The following is a 19,026-nucleotide window of genomic DNA, read 5'->3' as shown; positions in this document are numbered from 1 at the left end:
TATCCGCATTTCATGTTTTTGTAAAACAAATCCATGGTTATGCAAAATCAGGGAAAGCTAGCGATTGCACACGCATTTTAATTTGCATTAATAAGAAGCCGTATTTAGAATGCAGCAATATTAAATTTCTGTTATCAAAAATGCTTTACTTCCTTTAAAGCATGCACTATAGTATGTCACCTTACCCCAACGTTCTCAACCCACACCTACTGCAGAGTGGTATCGCCCACTGAAACTACTGCAGCTTTGGAGCTGGGCGGAATGCTCGATTCTCAAGTGGGGATGGTCAGCATGGGCAGAGAGGAGCAGAAGGAAAAGGGATGCTGGAGTGTTGTGGTTAGAATTCCAAGCAAATAGGAATGAGGTAAAAACACGCAGTTAAACAGCAAGCTCGGTCAGTAATCGTAGGGGCGGATGACTAGGTTTATGAACACACCATATTGTTAGTAATCACTCAGTACTCAACTCAAGTTTCATATGTACAATTTGTGGACAGATACGAAACTATATTTATATTGAAGATAATGTAAGTTTACACAGGGAGAAACTATTTTCACTCGATAATTTTCAGCGAACTGAGAAAAGTTCTTGATCAATAATTTGATTCAACTTTTTTCATATCAAGTTTTGTAAACAAGATTTTTCTCTTGACTGCCTTTTGAAAAGTAATGACAGGTCAAAAATGTTGTTCCTGAATTGCCATTTTATCATAAAAAACTTCTCTGGCTTTGACCTACAACTGTCTCCAATAGATCCTAAGCGAGAACAGTAGCCAAAGCTTTGAAGAAAAAAACATCAGATGAACAAATCTTGACCCAATTTCATGGCGCCGCTTTCCGCAGAATTCTGTTTTAAAGTGTCCTGAAAAGCATGTGATTCTATGAGCGGAGAATTCAGTGTTATAAAATTGAGCCCATGTCTTCTTTGTTTGAGCAAACCATGCATTAATAATCATAAATAGTTTATCATGCAGTCAACTTTTAAAACACACTCTCCCTGTGAATGTTTGTTTTCTTTGGGAACACCCCAATTAAAGTTCCTGTTCAATACTTTTGAAGCCGACTATGAAAACCATTTTCAGTTTAACAAAAGAAATTTCACCCAAAACAGTGATTATGCATATACAAAAAAACACAAGAGTTGCAGGGGCGACAGAAAACAAAAATGAAAAGATTACAACTAAGTTCAAATTCAAAAGAATGCTCCAATTACTAATACAGGAGAGAAGAAAAATAAATATCTAAACAAAATTTACATGCTTCAAGATATTCTAGAAAAACATCTCGACAGGGGGTCATTGTTGACTTACTTTGTGAGAAGATGGTGATATCAAACGAGGGGTAGCTTTCTGTCTGCGGCGCTAATTGTTTTAGCAAAAATTAAAACAATTTACCAACTGGGTCTACCTTTTACAGTGTCATTGACAAGTTGTTTGTTTAAATAATTATATTTAAGACTTATAAGTCTTTCAAACATTTTCATAGTTAAAAAATAAAAAGATCAAAATTTCACAGGTTTATCTTGCAGACAACATTCCACTGTTTTGCTTTTTGCAAAACTAGAAAACTACTTCATGATTCTTGCAGTGTCCATGCTTATCATGACATTGAGAGTCGTTTGGGGGTAATTGGTGAGAAGGGTCATGCACCTACATGATGCAATACAGAACGAACTAACAATATGGTGAGGATGACTAAAACGCTGAACTTTGTATGCTTTCAACACTGGATTTCAAAGTAAAAATTTGAAGCCAATATGGCAAATAAAACGACCAACTAAAAAAAAAAAATCAAAAACAGCAAAGAAATATGGCCAGGATGAATTTCTCAGAACTTTAAATCTGGGTTCCAAAGTACAAATTGTTTTAAGCTAATGGAAAATGGAATGACCAAATCTGAAAAAACAGTTCAGAAACTGGAAAAGGGAATGTATATCAATGGATGAGATACATTGATGGTTGATGCCAAAGAATTTTGAAAAAAAGGTCTTGGAGTAAAAGATGGACAAGTGGCCACAATAGGATGTATAACTACAACGACCATTTAACCATTAAAGGCACACGGATGAAAATGGAAAATCAATAGAGAGAGAAAGACCATTACATTCAACTCCAGTGTAAATATCATGTGCACCATTTTTGCAGAATGGATGACAAGCCAATAGAATGCTGCTATGTCCATAATAATTGTCAACAAGGAGAAATTGGGTTGAACAGATTCAAGTTATCATGTCATTGCAGCTCATGGAGTTGGCATTGCTAATGAACTCGCTCAAAGAGAGCGAGTGGCTCTTTAAAAAAATTGATTTTTTTTACACATTTGTTTAAAATAAAATAAATGACTGAACAAAACAAAGCAAAAAATGCATGAAAACTCACAAAATGCATGCAAAGCAGTTATGAGAGCCAATACTAAGCAGTAGTAATGGAACAAACATGCTGCATAGAAAGAGAGAGAAGACAAGTTACCATGGTTACATGCAAAGTGATGAACATGCTTCTAAAGAAATTAATGGCCGCTACTAATGCATGCAAGCAAACTCAAACAATAAGAAAAAAAAGTGTCTTGATTGTCATACTGTATTCATTCACACACAAAGACAAGTTCTTTCTCACAAACACAAAAATAAAATACACTGAATAATTGTTACCCCTGATGTAATTTTAAACTTATAATTTGTTTGTGTAAACAGTTGATTGGTTTCCCCAGGGCGTGGATCCATTTTCATTTTTTTTTTCCCCTTTTTTTTTGGGGGGGGGGGGGGGGGCATATTTCCGATAGTAATGGGTAGCTTTAATTTCCCCCAAAAACTTTTTTCAAGGGCTGTTCTTCAGTCCTTTTTATGAGATAAACATTGTTTTTTTCTTGAAGAAACCGACAAGACACGATTGATGCAATCATTAATTAAGGTGATTCATCTTTTCACAACTAAATTGATGGATTTGTGACGTGAAGTGCTTTTTTAAACTCTTGAGCATAATGGATGACCTGTACCATCGAGAGTGGTTGTAATGTTAGCCAGCGTAGCCTGGGGGGATTTTTTTTTATCACAGAGTGGTTCCACTAAACGAGAGAGCTAAGAGGAGATCTAGTTCCCGCGCTTTGATTCATCTGAAATTGGCTTATTATTGGTGATGGTGTTCAGCGCGGTGCCGTTAATGGGACAGGTGCTCAAGTTAATTCCAGAATTTTCTAAAACGGATTTTGGAATAATCAGGATTAGGAGTGAAGAGGCAAAAAACTAATGCGTGATTTATTCTGCATATTCTTTTTGAAGAGTTCATGTAAAATGCTGCAAGTAAAACAGATTTAAAGGAATACGTTGCCTTGGATCGGACGAGTTGGTCAAAACAAAAGCCCTGTAACCGTTTTTTATATAATGCATATGGTTGGAAAGATGTTTTAAAAGTAGCATACAATGATCCACACAAGTTTGCCTCGAAATTGCGTGGTTTTCCTTCTACTGTGCGAACTATCACCGTCGGCCATTTATGGGAGTCAAAATTTTGACCCCCATAAATGGCCGACGTGTTAGTCGACGAGGTAAAAGGAAAACCACGCAATTTCGAGGCATGTTTGTGTGGATCATTGTATTCTACTTTTACAACATCTTTCTACCCATATGCATTTTATAAAAAACGGTTACAAACGTTTTTCAAAGACCAACTCGACCGATCCAAGGCAACGTGTTCCTTTAAAAGCTTGAATTTTCAAAAAGGTTTTCATGCTATTAAATCACAATTTTCTGATTTTTCCTAGGGCAAAAAAATAAAATATCAGACTAAAGTAGGAAAAATGTCATGCCTGTAAACAGAAATGACATCTATGTTTTCACAATGAAACATACGCTAAATGCACCAAAGTCAACCACTTCTTGGACCATATATGACACTCTAGAGACTAAATCAGACATCTGATATATGGAACAAGGCACACAGGATAACTCACATCACATGACCTTAATACTATCAAATACACTAAGCCGTGTCTGAAACAGCGACTTCGGCTACAGCTACGGCTAGATCAGCGCGACTGCCAGTGATGAAGAATAGGCAGACGCGTGCTATTTAGCCGTAGCTGTAGCCAAAGTCGTTCTTTCGGACAAAGCCTTATTCTCACTTTTCACACTAATTACACATCACATAAAAATGGGGATGTAGACTAAATTTATGCAGTGTATTGGGGTGAGGGATAGGGGTGGGGGGAAAGAGTTGTTTGTGAGTGATTACTAAACAATTTGTTTTCTTTCCTCTCTTGCCGAGAGAGATCTTTTGAGCGATCATACCGTAGCAGTGGTCGAATCCACATTCTCAGCACTGCTACCCGCCGCAGATGAACGCCGGGAAGGGGGGCATTCTGGGATACGTTGCGGACAAAGACACGCCATGCATGATGGGAATGACGATCGTGCAGAGCGCCCTCGCTTGTTTACCCCACCACCGCCACCTTCTGCTCCTCTCAGGCACCGCTCATCCATCTCCTCCTGGAACGATAAGCTCGTTTCCAGGCAGATCCCCGACTCCGAGGTCATGGTGGCCCCTCTGGAACAACCCCTATTATCGACAGTGGTAGAGCCCACCAGGTTCAGGCCCTCCATGTCCAGGCCGAACTCTGTACTGAGGCCACGGGGTTGATCGCAGAGGAGGCTGGTACTAACCGCAGAGTGGAATGTTGCATAGATGACGTCGGCGTCTTCTAGTCCGCTGAGTTTCTTAAGGGCAGTGAAGTTACAACGGCAGCAATTATCGTCTGAAAGGTCTAGATAGTCAAAACTACCGGAAGAACCACGACAGCATCTGAGCAACAAACATAATAGACATTTAATTCTGGTACACAGCTCGTGTACACACTACTCACAAAAAGTTTAGTTACTCAAAAATTAATTTGCAAAATTTGTATTTCATTTCTTTGTCTTTCATTTCAGTACTCGCTGCCCGGTATTGTCAGTGGTCCAGTTGTTAAGACACTGCTCTAGAATCGCAAAGGTCGTGGGTTTGAATCCCACCTAAATAATATGTCTGTGATTTTTTTCACAGAACTCAGGAAATGATAGCAATGCTTACACACATTGGTGTAAGGGTAAAACCAAAATGAATAGATTGTCCACCATATATCTCCAACATTGACCACAAGAAGTGGAAAACTACTTTAATTTGTAATGGTTTTCGAGTATCCAGTTTCCATGTAACAAAAATAGATAAAATTGAACTCACGAGCATCTACCAATGAGATGGCAGCATCCTTTAGTTGGATGGAACATGGCGTACCCAGGCCAGCCGTATGCTGCTGCAGCATACTTGTAATAATAAATCAGATCCTCAAACTCTTGACGTTCATCCTGGAGACAAGATAAAATGGAGAGGAAGGAGTTGTACTTTGTTCTTGTAAGGCACGGCAGTCATTCTACACGAACATTTCAAGGGCACCAAGGCAATCACCAGGGGCATGAAGGCATATGCGGCCTTGAGGTGTCATGCCTTGGTGAGAAGTGTCAACTTTTCTTCAGAGGAGTTCCTTTTCATGGGCAATCTCGGTGATGTAGTGATAAAGGCATCTGTCAACCATCTCACAAATCATTATGCAACAGCATAAGTCCACTAGCATAATATTTATTGAGTAAGTTGTGCACCACTCACATGCACAAGTAGGCTTGCGCAGTTGCAAAAAAAATTGTGAAATCGGCGGCTGAGCTAGAATGAAAGGGGGTGCTTGCTGAAATCCCGAGAAAAAATCGATGAGCAAACTACTTTGGTGGGATTCGAACCCAAGAAGTTTGCTTGTGGATTTTTTACTCAGGATTTCAGCAAGCACTGTGCATCCAGTGCCTCCCCCCACCAAACCCACATCCACTTTCACAAACCACAATACACTTGCACAAAAACTCTGAGGATACAAATTCCTTTCTAACAATTTGTCAAATCCTTTTTTATGTGGTTACAAAGCTATACTTACATGGTTGCTGAAATCCACAAACTTGGTGTCCGGCATAACTGGTATCCCGGAGAGAAACTTCAAGACTTTGTTGTTTGGGTTGGTCTCCGTGGCCCGCCTGCTTTGCTTCTGTTCTTCTCTCAGAAGCATCAGCCCAGCGACAATGTCAGACGGGACAATGTCAAGATCCCGAAAGAAATCCGAGAAGAGTAGTCCGATCTCAGTGAAGGCGCTCTATAGTACGAGGAGGGTGGAAAAAGTACACTCTTTCTGTGAATTTTGTTAAGTTAATTTTGCCTTGAACAAAAAGGAACTGTGTCAACATTTACACTAAACTCTATCAAGCCTTAAAGGGAAGGTACCCATTTTGGTAATCACACTTAAAATTCATGGCAATAAGAACTTTAGGGTCCAGAATGTTATATGAACAGGTTTATCATTTCAGGCCCAAAGCTCTTGACTAGAGAATAGTTTCGGAGTACCTCTTAAGATACAGAATGTCTGACAGATTAAAAATATATATATTTTCAGGCCCAAAACTCTGGTGAAACAGAATGTCTGAAAGACTGAAACGTTTCATTTCAGGACCAAAGGTCTGGAGTAGAGGACCTCGTACAGAGTGTATGATAAGGATCGCTAAAAGATTTCCAAAGCTCTTGATTAGAGAAAAGTCTTAGAGGACCTCTTACGGTACAGAGTGGCGACCAGATTGAAATTGATTATTTAAGACCCAAAGTTGTCGCCTAGAGAACAGTTTTGGAGGACCTCTAAGAATACAAATGGTCTAACAGATTAAAATTTATCGTTTCAGATTAAAAAATATAGAGAATGTTTTTTGAGGAAGTCTTGGAGAGTGAAAGGTCCATTCTAAACTAACATGTATATATACCTCCTGTGTTTCTTGTACTTGAATACAACAGCAATACCGATGAAAACGCTTCTCCCAATTCCGGTCATACAGTGCTTTAGTTTTTCTGAGAGGAGGTTGGATTAAAAAATAATAATAATAAAATAAAAAAATCAGACTTAAAGCTTCAAAACTCAGCTTAAAACCTTATAGAGACAAATCATTTCTGTATAATTATCATCATACGACCTGACATAGTTGATCAAAATTATTATTATACAAGTTGGGGGTTTAATACTTGATAATTCCAAATAATTCCCCCAAATAAACGATTAACCCTCTACTGTACTTCCCAGGTTGAATGGCTTCTGATTGGGACCCTTGAACAAAAATATTGACAAAATAAGGGCACTGCCAACATTAGGGGGATTTACGTGTACATGATGCTCAGTTAGCAGAGGGTCGACACGTCAATCCGGTGGGCGCAGGTTCAAGTCCAGCTTGAGTAAATTTGTTCATTGTCCACCCCAATTTCTAAGTAAAAGAAAAACACTACCCTATGAAAGAGATAAGCCCGATTCATGCTTCTTGTGAATGTGAATGTGAAAAAAAATATTGACGTCACAAATTTGCAATGACTAATTCGCCAAAGTTCCTGTGCTCAAATCCCATGAAACATTCGCTGTGAAAACAGTCGCATGACCTTGATAATTGCTTTGCATTCACATTGTTTTGTTTTTGGTTTTACTGCGCCTTGAACACCCAGCAGGGTGGATATGTGCGCATTACAAGTCTTACTATTATTATTCTTATTGGCAGGAAGTATGAACCGAGCATAATGCAATGAGGGCTTTGTCATATTTGACAATATTTTAAACAGCTACTCACATTTGTCTTACTCTGTTCCTCTCGACCCGACTCGCAGACCGTCGAATTGCACATTGTTTCTCCGTCCTCTGCAACTTGACGAAGCTCCTCCCGGCAGAGTCAAAGAGACACCAGGCTCTTGCCATAATTAGAATGAACAGAAGGATATTGTACACAACTATACCTGTTGACAAAAACAAAAGGCACAACTGTTTACTTCATGCAAACTTAATCAAACTTAATCAAACGTAATAATTTTATAATGAATGGTAAGCTATTAACTATGCTTTCCTCTAAGGGTTCATCTACAGGTCTGAATCTGAACTAAAGTTAAACAGTTGTACGTTTGCGTTGTAAGGGTCAATATTGGCAATGATGTGGCTGGATCTCACACGAACACATGCAATTTTATGCCTTTGAAGGACCTTTCACTAAAGACGAGCATGAAATATGGATCGATGTTTGAGGCACGCATTCTAATACACGTTGTTCATGGTACTAGTTATATATATTTTGATGGTTTTGTTTTTACACATATAAAGATGGATTTCAAATAGTGTCATCGACCGCCATATTTGATGATAAACAATGGAAAAGTTCACGTGTGTACATATAGCCAATGATACCCTTTCACGCGTGCACGTTTTATCAATGATGGTGGTCAATGACATTATGTGCAATCCTTCTATTGTTTATGTTCTCCTATATGTTTATGATTTCTTCAATTTTTCTAAATTTGGATATTTTATTGTAACATTTTAATGTTTTCTTATTTGATTGTATCTGTTAGAATTTATCTTGTTTGTACTCACCTAGTACTGAATTCTTGATTAACATGACCGGGCAATTTGAAAACCACTGGGACAGCCATACTATGCCAAGAATTGTCCAAAGCAGACACAGCAAGAGCAGAACTGCAAAAACAAAATGGGAGAAAAAGAAAGAGAGAGAGAACAATTATAAAATTACTTTTAAACTTTGCCAAAAATATTTCATCAACTGCAATTTGTTTGGAATGTACATGAACAATACCTGTAAATGTGTACATATTTTGCTGTACCATTGTTTCTTCAATCATAACATTGTAGGACAACTTTGTAACACAAATGATCATGCGGATTTTCATCTGACACACTGCAAGATCTCTGTCGAGATATAAACTATCAAGTTCAAGTTTGAGTCATCAGTGTTCGCCTTCCACTCGGTCCTTTATCGTCTGGCCACAACCCTGCCGGTTTTAACGAACATTTAAGACCTCGTCCCACTTATAAAAAATAATACAGACTCTGTCAGTTTGACTGTTGAAATAAAAATTGACCCGACTTGGTCTGTTATGGGATAAGAAAGAACACTCTTCTACGTTGTACCTACATGTTCGACCATACAGCAAATATTCCATCGACGATCGAGGCCGTGTGTAGAATATCGTTCCCCTGAGACTGATGAAGACGATCAATCCCTCCACAAACAGACAAGCAGAGAGAATGACCAAGTAACCGATGATGTAGTTTCGCAGACTGGACGAGCATTCGTCATTCTGAGGATGGTCCAGCCCAAGGATGACTGACAGGACGATGAGCCTGGGCAGAAAATAATATCAAATCATACGTTTTATAATAATAATGATAATAATTTTTTTTAACTTGGTGCTCTTATCCGCTCGGCCATGACATTCCACAAATGAAGCAAAAAAGAACGAAGGGTGCAGAGCCATCGCTTACTAAAATGTCTGAAACCATGCCCCAAATGTAAGAAGGTATGTTGACATTTCCGACTTTTAGTTACCCCTGGAATAATAGATATCATGGAGCTTTCAGAAACAGTATCCTCAGTGCTATGGAAGTATTCTCGGGGATAAAGAATATTATTTTGGTAAGACACTAACTGGTCATGGGTTCAATTCCCACCTGAGTAATATGCCTGTAATATTTTTTTCACAGAACTCAGGAAAGAAATGGGTATACATGTACTGTGCTAACACATGACATTGTAAGGGTAAAACCAAAGTCGTAGATCAAAGAGTAGGATTGCTTCATCTAAAGAGAAAATAATAGCTACATTTTCAGAAGATAAAAAAACATCTGATTTCAGATAAAAGCTTGAAAGATCTAATCCCTGGAACTGGTTATTGCAAACAAATCTTGGGTTCTTGCACAAGACCTGGAACTTCATCATTGAAAGGGCAAGACAATTTCATTTTTTTCACTCTCATTAAAATCTAATTTAGTTGTTTAGCCTCTTTATTTAAATATATTTTCATGGAATAAATTCCTTTTTGGCTGTGGCAGTCAGTCACTTTTGTAAATGAGGCACTAAGCAAATACGGTGACATCAAATTGTTCATTTCGGCCAGGAGAGTGTTTGACATAATGGGGACCGTACTCTATATCGTATTGACTAGCATGTGTGACTTAATGGCATTGATCGATTGTACAGAAAGCAAGGCACTTTATGGATGTAATTACCTCACTGTGAGATAAAGGCACACAAAATAATTTGAACGGCCTGACTTGCTGACAAGCATTTCAATAAATATTGTGTGTTTTTTAAAAGAAGATGATGATGTGTACATTTACAACTCACTGGTGCAATACCATATCCCCATATCCGCGATGCAATCGTACAATAATTTTAAAGATACTGGACACTATTGGTAATTGTCAAAACAGTCTTCTCACTTGGTGTATCTCAACATATGCATACAATATCCAACCTGTGAAAATTTGAGCTCAATTGGTTGTCGAAGTTGCGAGATAAGTATGAAAGAAAAAACACCCTTGTCACACGAAGTTGTGTGTCTTTCGAGACCTCAAGTTCTAAATCTGAGGTCTCGAAATCAAATTCGTGGAAAATTACTTCGTTCTCGAAAACTATGTCACTTCAGAGGGAGCTGTTTCTCACAATGTTTTATACCATCATCCTCTCCCCATTACTTGTTACAAAGTAAGGTTTTATGCTAATAATTTTTTTGAGTGATTGCCAAAAGTGTCCACTGCCTTTAACATTCATGTACTTTGTACTTTGTATAGTACCACTTGTGATACACATGTAACAACTGTCATGTGTACTCAATGTTTATCATCACATACACAAACAACATGCGAGTGGACTGTTATCATATTAAATGTGGGCCAATACAATGCATGCTGTTAATTTTGTTCCAATTTTTTTCTGGCAAAACAAAAAATTGATAATAACAGCTAAGGCCACATACACAAAAAAAATTGTTGATCGTCCCCGCCCGACCATTCAAAACCCCCCCGACCTCATTTTTTGTTTTCCCATGTCTGGATTTTTCTTTATACTTTTACTGCCCAGATTTTTCAGCTGATGTTTTTTTTCAAAATGTACAGGTTTGAAAAGATGTTTAAAGAAGGTTTTTATTCATGTTGGCAAAGCAAGAACAATTCTTCAAATATTTACTGGGGCTACACTGTGCTTGGTTGTTTTAAAAAGTTTACAGAAAATGTCATCTACATGTAGGAGTTAAATTTGTTTGACAAAACTATTGAAAACATCAAAAACAAACAAACCCCCTGTTTTATAGTGATTGTGATGATTTCTTTATTCTTGACTTCATATTTGGCATGTCAACAAAACTTTATATATATATAAAAAATAAAAATAAAAAAAATAAATAAAAAAAACTCCCTCCCTCCCTCCCCCATCCACAAAAAAAAATGTGGCCTAAGGTAACATTATTTTTATGAAGTTAAAGAAGATCAAAATAACTTCACATCAAAAGCCACCACTTATTCAATAATAACAATAATAAAAACCTATAAGCACAATATGTCCGATCAATATTACACATAGATGAAACACAAAAAGTAGAAAACCTATCCGAGTAAAAATATAAGAAAGAGAGAAACTAAATAAATAAAAAATCAACATCCCAATTACAATGTAGAATTCAGTTCAGCTACTGCAAAAACTCCATTTCCATAAATTACACACATTTTTTTCTACTGCCAATTAACAATTTATCAAATCTCCTTCAGACCTACTTATAATGCACACTGTCCCATAAGCATATTTGTCTTTCTTTATTTGACAACACAGTACTAATAAAATGTCATCTTCCAAAGACACAAGTAGATAACTGTACGGTATGCGTGTACCTGTGATTGTATTTATCATTGATGCCAGATGGATTTGCAACATAAAAAGTCCCTCCCGCTTCCCTTTTTTAGGATCCAAGACGCTAAACATTTTTTTTTACTCTGTCTAATAAATTACAGACATTTCTTTGTGTCTAGGCATGAAGTGATATTATAATTACCATTTTATCAAATAAAATCTCCTACAGCAGACCTACATGTAAGCACACTGTCCTGAAAGCTTATAGTTTGGTATGCGTGTACCTGTGATTGTATTTATTTATCATTCCATACACGGGTGGATTTGCCAATAAAGCCATTCGTTTTGTAATTAACTGTATTTATTCTGTGGGGACATCCCGACAGCGATGAACGTTAACACTCGCTGAGACTATACTGTGTCATTCCTCATGCTGTGATTGTACATGATAAAATCCTGGCATATTCGCCACACTGATGTGTGCAAATTTACAATGACAACCTGGCAGTATGTACAGTACATGTGAGTACCATCTCCATTACAACGAGACAAGGCGTATGATGCCTCGCTAGCTTAACAAGGCTGTAATTTTAGATGCTTGAATCATGGAGGTAGCTACCTCCATGCTTGAATTGACGAAGATTATACACACCATCAACAAAGAAAAACTTCTCCCATTCGACTAATATCACATCATGCCTAGCCACAAATTACCCGACCAAGTAAAATTGCATTTGTTGACAGTTTTCGGTCAAGTGCAAAGTGGAAATGGAGGTGTGTCTTGTTATCTGCATTGTACAGGGCCCAATTGCATGGCTCTGCTTTCCGCTGAATTCTCGTTCGCTTACGGTCACCATTCTCAGCTTGCAAGGCAAGGGCTAAATTTCTGCACTAGCAATGTAAATCAAAGTTGCTGGTAATGTTGAGTATGCACAAAGTCAAAATTTCCTGCAAACCCATTAATTACGCTTGTCATAAGTAGTGCAAAATTCTATGTGCACTACACAACACACAGGACAATGGCTTTACATCCCATCCGAAGCAATAACGGCCAAGTGTCTTGCTTATAAAAGGTCCGAGTGTCACGACCGGGACTCCATCCCATACTCTGCTGATCAGAAACAACTGAACTTGTGTCTGGTGCTCTTAACCGCTCGACCATGACAGGCCGTAAACCAATTATAAATAATATTATAAATATTATTATTGATGACAAGTCTTAATCCGAAATGGAGTGAATTTGGATCTGTCCAACATTAACTAGGCATATATAATCACTATTGCAAAAAGGTAAACTATATGGTTCCAACATTGATTGTAGGTAAGAGAAGCCTCAGTGCCTGAAATTTCTGCATGACAGACCACAGGAAGCTCAAAATTCTTACTGGACCAGAAAATTTGTTACATGGTAAGAATAGAAAAATCTACACACTCAAATATTAAACTGTTTTTATTTTTAAATAAGCACTAAGAGAAGAATTATCTTATACCAACTTACCTTTTACAATTTAATCATACAATGTAGGGTGCCCTTAACCCTTAACCAAGGAGAAAATGCCTTGTAGTACCCTTTTCAAAAACGAAGCATTACTGGCCTGATAAAGGTCAACTGCAAACAACAATTTTCATGCGCTCACAAAAAATACTAAGCATGAAGATTAGAGAGAGTAAGGAGTGTGAAGATAGCTGTACGCTAAGTGAGGACAATCTCGCCTTCTCCCCCATGGGGGAACCTCTACACTACGGACCCTGTTTAAAAAATCACACTGGCTCACACCACGATACCATGACCACCTCCTGGGAAACCCCAGTAGACAGAAAAGTTGATGGAGCAGGAAGTGTGGATAAAATTGGCTCACGGTTAAAACCAATTGAAAATCTAGACTAGTGTGCTTTCCAAAGGGATCAGGTTTGTGTTGAGTGCCGTCGGTAATTGACGTTTTCGCCAAGACTTGAAGTTGGAGTGACTTTTTGCCGAAAGTGTTTTGCAGTTTCAAAGGCGGCTATAATAAGCTGATACAGTGGCGTATGAAAGACATTGTCAACAACAACTGAACATTCAGAATCCTTTCTTTATAAATCTTTCCAGAATTCTCAAAATGGATTAGCCTACTCGAGGCTTATGGATTAGCCTACTCGAGGCCTACCTTTTTGATACAAGTGGTAGCTTTATCATTCAAGAAATTGCAGACAGGGTTTACCATTTAGTGCACAGCCACAACCATAGGTACATTTTTTTTTTTTTTTTTTCTTTCTTTCTTTTCTTCGTTTTCTGAAAAAACAGTTTGAAAACCATTGTTATAGGCCCACTGTTATATAATTTCTATATCTTTTCTATAGACCCCTTCCATAACGTGAAAGTTTCACGGAAACGCTACAGGGACGCTGAGGTCACACGCATGTTTTTACGAACATTAGAACAGCTATCGTCCAATCATTTGCCTCCTTTGACCACAGTGAGGGTTGTTTTTGACCCTAGCGAGGGCACTTTTTGAAGCGTTTGACGTCACATGCAAGGGGTCTATTGGTTTATAAAAATAAATTCATGCAGATCTGGTTGTATTTTAGATATCAGCCTTTGGTTGTGATGTTTGAATGTTTTGTAAAAAAAAACATAATTAATAATAATTATAACAATATAATCTTGTTGAATATGGAAAATATAAAGACGAATGCCTCCATGCCTTTGAAATGCTCCAGTAGAAATTTACAACTTCCTCCTAAGGTTAAAGCCTTGGTGCCCTGCCCTTTCATACATGAAGCATTAAAAGCAGTATCGCTACCATGGGCAGCGCGCCGTATCGATATCGCTCGTCACTAACCCCTGGGAGGAATGTACTTAAAAAAACAACGCTGATTGGCTCAGGAAATTGTACGCATTAGATGTCAAAAGCATGCGCGCGTAGTTTTAAGATTATTGTATGTTGATCACGCCCGCATTTTTTATTGAACACGTATTTATTTATTTAAACAAAAACATTCTTTAAGACAAAATACAAGCATGCGCGCGTAGAAAATATTGAATAATGAATATGTACGCTCATAAATTGCTCATAAATTTGCCAATTCCAGAGGTTATGATCGAGCAAGGCATGCTGGGAAAAAATGAGATCGATCACCCCTGGGAACGAGGTTGCATTTAAAGGCTTGCACATAATGTAAGTAACATTATTCTTATCAAATTGAGACTGGGGTGAACACAGCTTTGTCAAATTTTGGAAACCACTCCAGCCCTATCCTCCACATGATCGAGTGCCCCATTAACAGCTCTCGGAATGAGACGGACTCAAAGATGAATGCGTGACTGCCTCCACTAATAGTGGTGGGAGTATATCCTCTTGCTCTTTGCCTCATCATGGCCCGGAGGTGATGGAGTGATTCTTAAGAACATGGTGGCTCCAGGATGCAGCTGCTCTATTGATCTTAGAGGGATGGGGATGCTGGCATTGCAATCAACAGTCTATAACAACCAAGGATATTTCTTTGTCTGACACTTACATCTCATCCACCTCTCCCCCCCCCCCCCCCACCAATCAAAAGAGACGAAAAACTATCTATACACGTAGATGCATCAGAGATACATTATACAGTGCATGTAAATAAATAGTCCTGTATGCCTCGTTTTTGAAAGGCAATCTCTCCTTGGTAAAGGGCATCCTATGTTGAAATTGTGTATGATGAAATTGTGAAAAGGGCACGAAGGCAATGACCAGGGGGCATGAGTGGAGGCAATCACCTTCGTTGCCTCCATTACGTGTAGGTATCAGGCCTGAATGTACCTGTAGATAACTTCAAGTAACATAGCTTTCACCATATCAGCTGTGGCTGAGAGATTGCGATGCTGATTTACAAGCTGACAAAATTGCTCTACAGTGAGCTTATACTAGGCATAAAAAAAAATGTTATGTTGGTGTAACGAGCCCCCAAAAATAGGGTAGGAATTTTTTTAAATTTTGTTTTCCCCCTCCCAGCAACGAAAAAGACATGTATTCTAATTGTTTAAGCCGGGAGTATACACAATAACGAAAGAAAACAAGGCTACACACAACAAATAATATATTTTTAAACTCTTGATGACATTTATTTTATATCTGTCTTTAATAGGTTTTAATCATTAAAAATACCCAGGGCTAGGTGTATTTTTAGGGTAGGTCGGGTAACGCCAACATAATTTTTTTTTTTTGCCCTATGTATGTGGCAATGTACATGTACGTGTACTCCGTACTTGTACATCAAAGTGAGCTGCTCTTTGTGTAAAGGCAGTTTTAGCTCAAATTAAAACTAGGAAAGTCCTCTGAATCAGCTTTATTTATAAATAAACAAAAGCGAAAAACACACATAATCAACCCGATAGCAGAGGAGTCATGTGCCCTACTCATTTGAAGGTTGCATGCACGCTTCTGGGTGCTACACACCATTATACAAATATTGACTGCTTCGAGTGCTATGGTTAAAACTATGACTCCCGAGGTGATCCCCGGAGCGTTCTATTTTCCCGAGGCGAAGCTGAGGGAAAATAGAACGCTCCGGGGATCACCTCGGGAGTCATAGTTTTTAACCATTGCACGAGTAAAAGCAGTCAATATTTGTTTTATAACACCCCAAACATTTCTAATAAATACTGCACTATTATTGTTACAGACCTGAATGCTACAATCGACGCAAATACAGATTGCAAACACTTTTACTTTTTCGTGCAATCCGAAATGGTTACAGACTATTAATTTATCATCCTCGTACACGCAACGGACGTCCGGGTACTGCACGCCGTGTGCTAGTCTGTCGGACTAGCGCACGGCGCCGTGTGCTAGTCTTCGGACTAGCGCATGGTAAACCGACGCACTATCACACGGCCGTCGTCTAGCAAAACTAAGACATGTCATGTGACGCGCTCTAAACCAATGAGCAGGCAGAATACTTGCAAGGGGTGTTATAATATTTTTTAGTCTCGCCACTTGTGTGAAACAGCGTGCAAAATTTGGCTGCCTGTACAGACTATTAACATTGTGATTGTACAGCGAACACTTGCTGTAAATGTCATGAGGCATTGAGAGATTGGCGACAGCGGCACCCATCACAAATCAAGTATCACACATGTGGACTGTAGAAGCACCTTCCATTACAAAATATCAATAATATATTATCAATAATTTAATTTATTTTCGTAAATGGTTAAAACGGAACTTGTGACTGTTTTCAAAACAGTTGACCCATTTCCACTGACTCCAATCAGAACTATGTGCCCATCTGTAAAGTGAACAGTATAAAGGGATCAAAATTAGAACACTGTAATAAACCAGTCTTTGCAGTCGCAAAACCACAAGAACAACAATTTGTATGAGATTAAAAATTATGATTGCCACCATTTGTTGATGGGATTAAGATAAGAAACATTCCACGAACAAAAGGGTCGTCAATCATTCTCCCTTGATAGTGTCTTTGACTAAGAATGTGTATCTTTTTATTGTCAATTTTCTTTAATCATTAAGGACATTTTGAAAAGATTGCAGTTAACCTGTTAAACGCACCAATCCTAATATGTCCAAGCAGGAAACAGACTTGGAATACACAATCTGTGAATTGTTACTGTCCGTAATGCTTCTCAGATTCATTTTTTTTTTCCACAACCACATTAGTTTAGGGTGAAATGATTCTCAAAATGCTTTCTCGAAAGCTGCTGCACTTCTAGCCTCTAGCCAAGTAAGTTTGTATCACTGCCATTAATCTTAAAGGCAGTGGACACTATTGGTAATTACTCAAAATAATTATTAGCATAAAACCTTACTTGGTAACAAGTAATGGGGAGAGGTTGATAGTATAATACACTGTGAGAAACAGCCCCCTCTGAAGTAACGTAGTTTTTGAGAAAGAAGTAATTTTTACAGGTTTGTTATTTTATGCATACGTTGAGATACACCAACTGTGAAGACCAGTCTTTGACAATTACCAATAGTGTCCAGTGTCTTTAAGAGTGATACTCCCAACATATACCGTTCCTTTAAAATATGTACAACTGTTTATTTCAGATTCACTGACTGGCAGAGATGACACCATAGTACCTCTACCAACGGGAGGATCTGTGATGACACAGAATAATCGTGGGCCACTCTCTCTCTCCATCAGAAGCCTAGTCAACATTGCATACCGTGAAAGGGGAATAGGTGACGGCACTGCATGATGGCATACCAAACATTTACTATCACGGGATGGATGTATTCTGCGCTGTATTACTCATGATTCTCTTTGGATGCAATCAGGTCACAGATGGATGGCTTTGTAAAAACAAAATCTAGACAGGGGATTCCACGCTTGATTGGGTTACAGGATATCTGGTTTTATGAAGTTTATAAATTACTGTGAGTGGGAAAAACACATTACCAAGTCTTGGGACATCCATCGTCCAAGATTCAATTTCAATAGAATGTTCTTTTTTCTTTTAAAGGCAAAGTATACCTATTGCTTTTTTGGACCTGATTGATTGTTGTAATCCTAATATAAATATACATGTAGATGTTTACAATAAAACAAAGGTTGAAAGGTGTTGCGTTTTTGAAATGTCAAAGACAATCCAGAGTAAATATGTCTATGCAGGAAGAAGCATCCATAATAAGAATCAATAGACAATCTGAAAAGTGTTATCTTTTTACATATAGACGATGTGACCTCTGACGTCACACGAAAACCATAACATGATTCGCGTGCATACCGCCGGGCAAAACCTTTGTGTTTTGGTAGCCAGCTAGAAAGTGTACGCAATCTTACTTTGACCACGCAACTCAGTGCCCTGCGAAACATGATGTATATAGTGTTTTGTCAACAGAGGGCGGTTTGAATGTAAACATAGGTCACATCGTCTATAACCAAATTACTTCGAAGTAAAATGTTTCCCAAAATTCTCTGTATTGTGCAGCCAACTTGTAACTAAACCGAGACTCGAAGGGGAGAAATAGTCAAGCCCTATCTTCAATAGAAGGATTATCTCTAGTCCTTATTACTAGTGGAAACAGGGAACAAGACAAAAGATGTTGGCAAGTATAAGAATGTCGGTCTAGTCTAAGACTTCCCATTCCGATAGATTTCATGAAAATTTTCGTTTGTCTGTTGTTAATTTTCTCAGGTTATTTTGTGTGGTAATTCTGCCTGACTCAGTCAAACAAAAATAAACCATAATTTTTTATAATAGATGTTAAATTTGCATCGGGGGATAAAGAATATTAATTTTGGTTTTTACCCATACACCAATGTGTGTTAGCACTGTATACTCAGTACTTCCCCCGAGTCCTGTGAAAAAATATCACAGGC

At 38.2% G+C, this 19,026-nt stretch overlaps 1 protein-coding gene and 1 long non-coding RNA gene across 3 annotated transcripts in view; one reads left to right on the top strand and one right to left on the bottom strand.

Moving 5' to 3' along the window:
* Positions 1-19,026, bottom strand: part of LOC139939921 (diacylglycerol lipase-alpha-like) — a 50,305-nt gene that overhangs the window by 10,410 nt on the left and 20,869 nt on the right. Inside the window, exons 2-8 of one of the 2 annotated variants that reach the window (XM_071936083.1) lie at positions 9,016-9,224; positions 8,457-8,558; positions 7,666-7,828; positions 6,820-6,904; positions 5,952-6,164; positions 5,213-5,337; positions 4,285-4,795 (exon numbers count right to left, since the gene is read on the bottom strand). In XM_071936083.1, coding sequence (XP_071792184.1) covers positions 4,285-4,795; positions 5,213-5,337; positions 5,952-6,164; positions 6,820-6,904; positions 7,666-7,828; positions 8,457-8,558; positions 9,016-9,224 — 1,408 coding nt within the window. The remainder of the gene's footprint in view (positions 1-4,284; positions 4,796-5,212; positions 5,338-5,951; positions 6,165-6,819; positions 6,905-7,665; positions 7,829-8,456; positions 8,559-9,015; positions 9,225-19,026) is intronic. The other variant, XM_071936084.1, reaches the window with a different exon arrangement.
* LOC139939922 (uncharacterized) lies at positions 12,173-18,156 on the top strand. The gene is made up of 3 exons (XR_011786365.1): positions 12,173-12,246; positions 13,046-13,132; positions 17,751-18,156. It is a non-coding gene; the product is annotated as an uncharacterized lncRNA (long non-coding RNA).

Source organism: Asterias amurensis, chromosome 7, assembly GCF_032118995.1.
Source record: "Asterias amurensis chromosome 7, ASM3211899v1".
Taxonomy (NCBI): Eukaryota; Metazoa; Echinodermata; class Asteroidea; order Forcipulatida; family Asteriidae; genus Asterias; species Asterias amurensis.
This window is presented reverse-complemented; position numbering and strand designations above follow the sequence as displayed.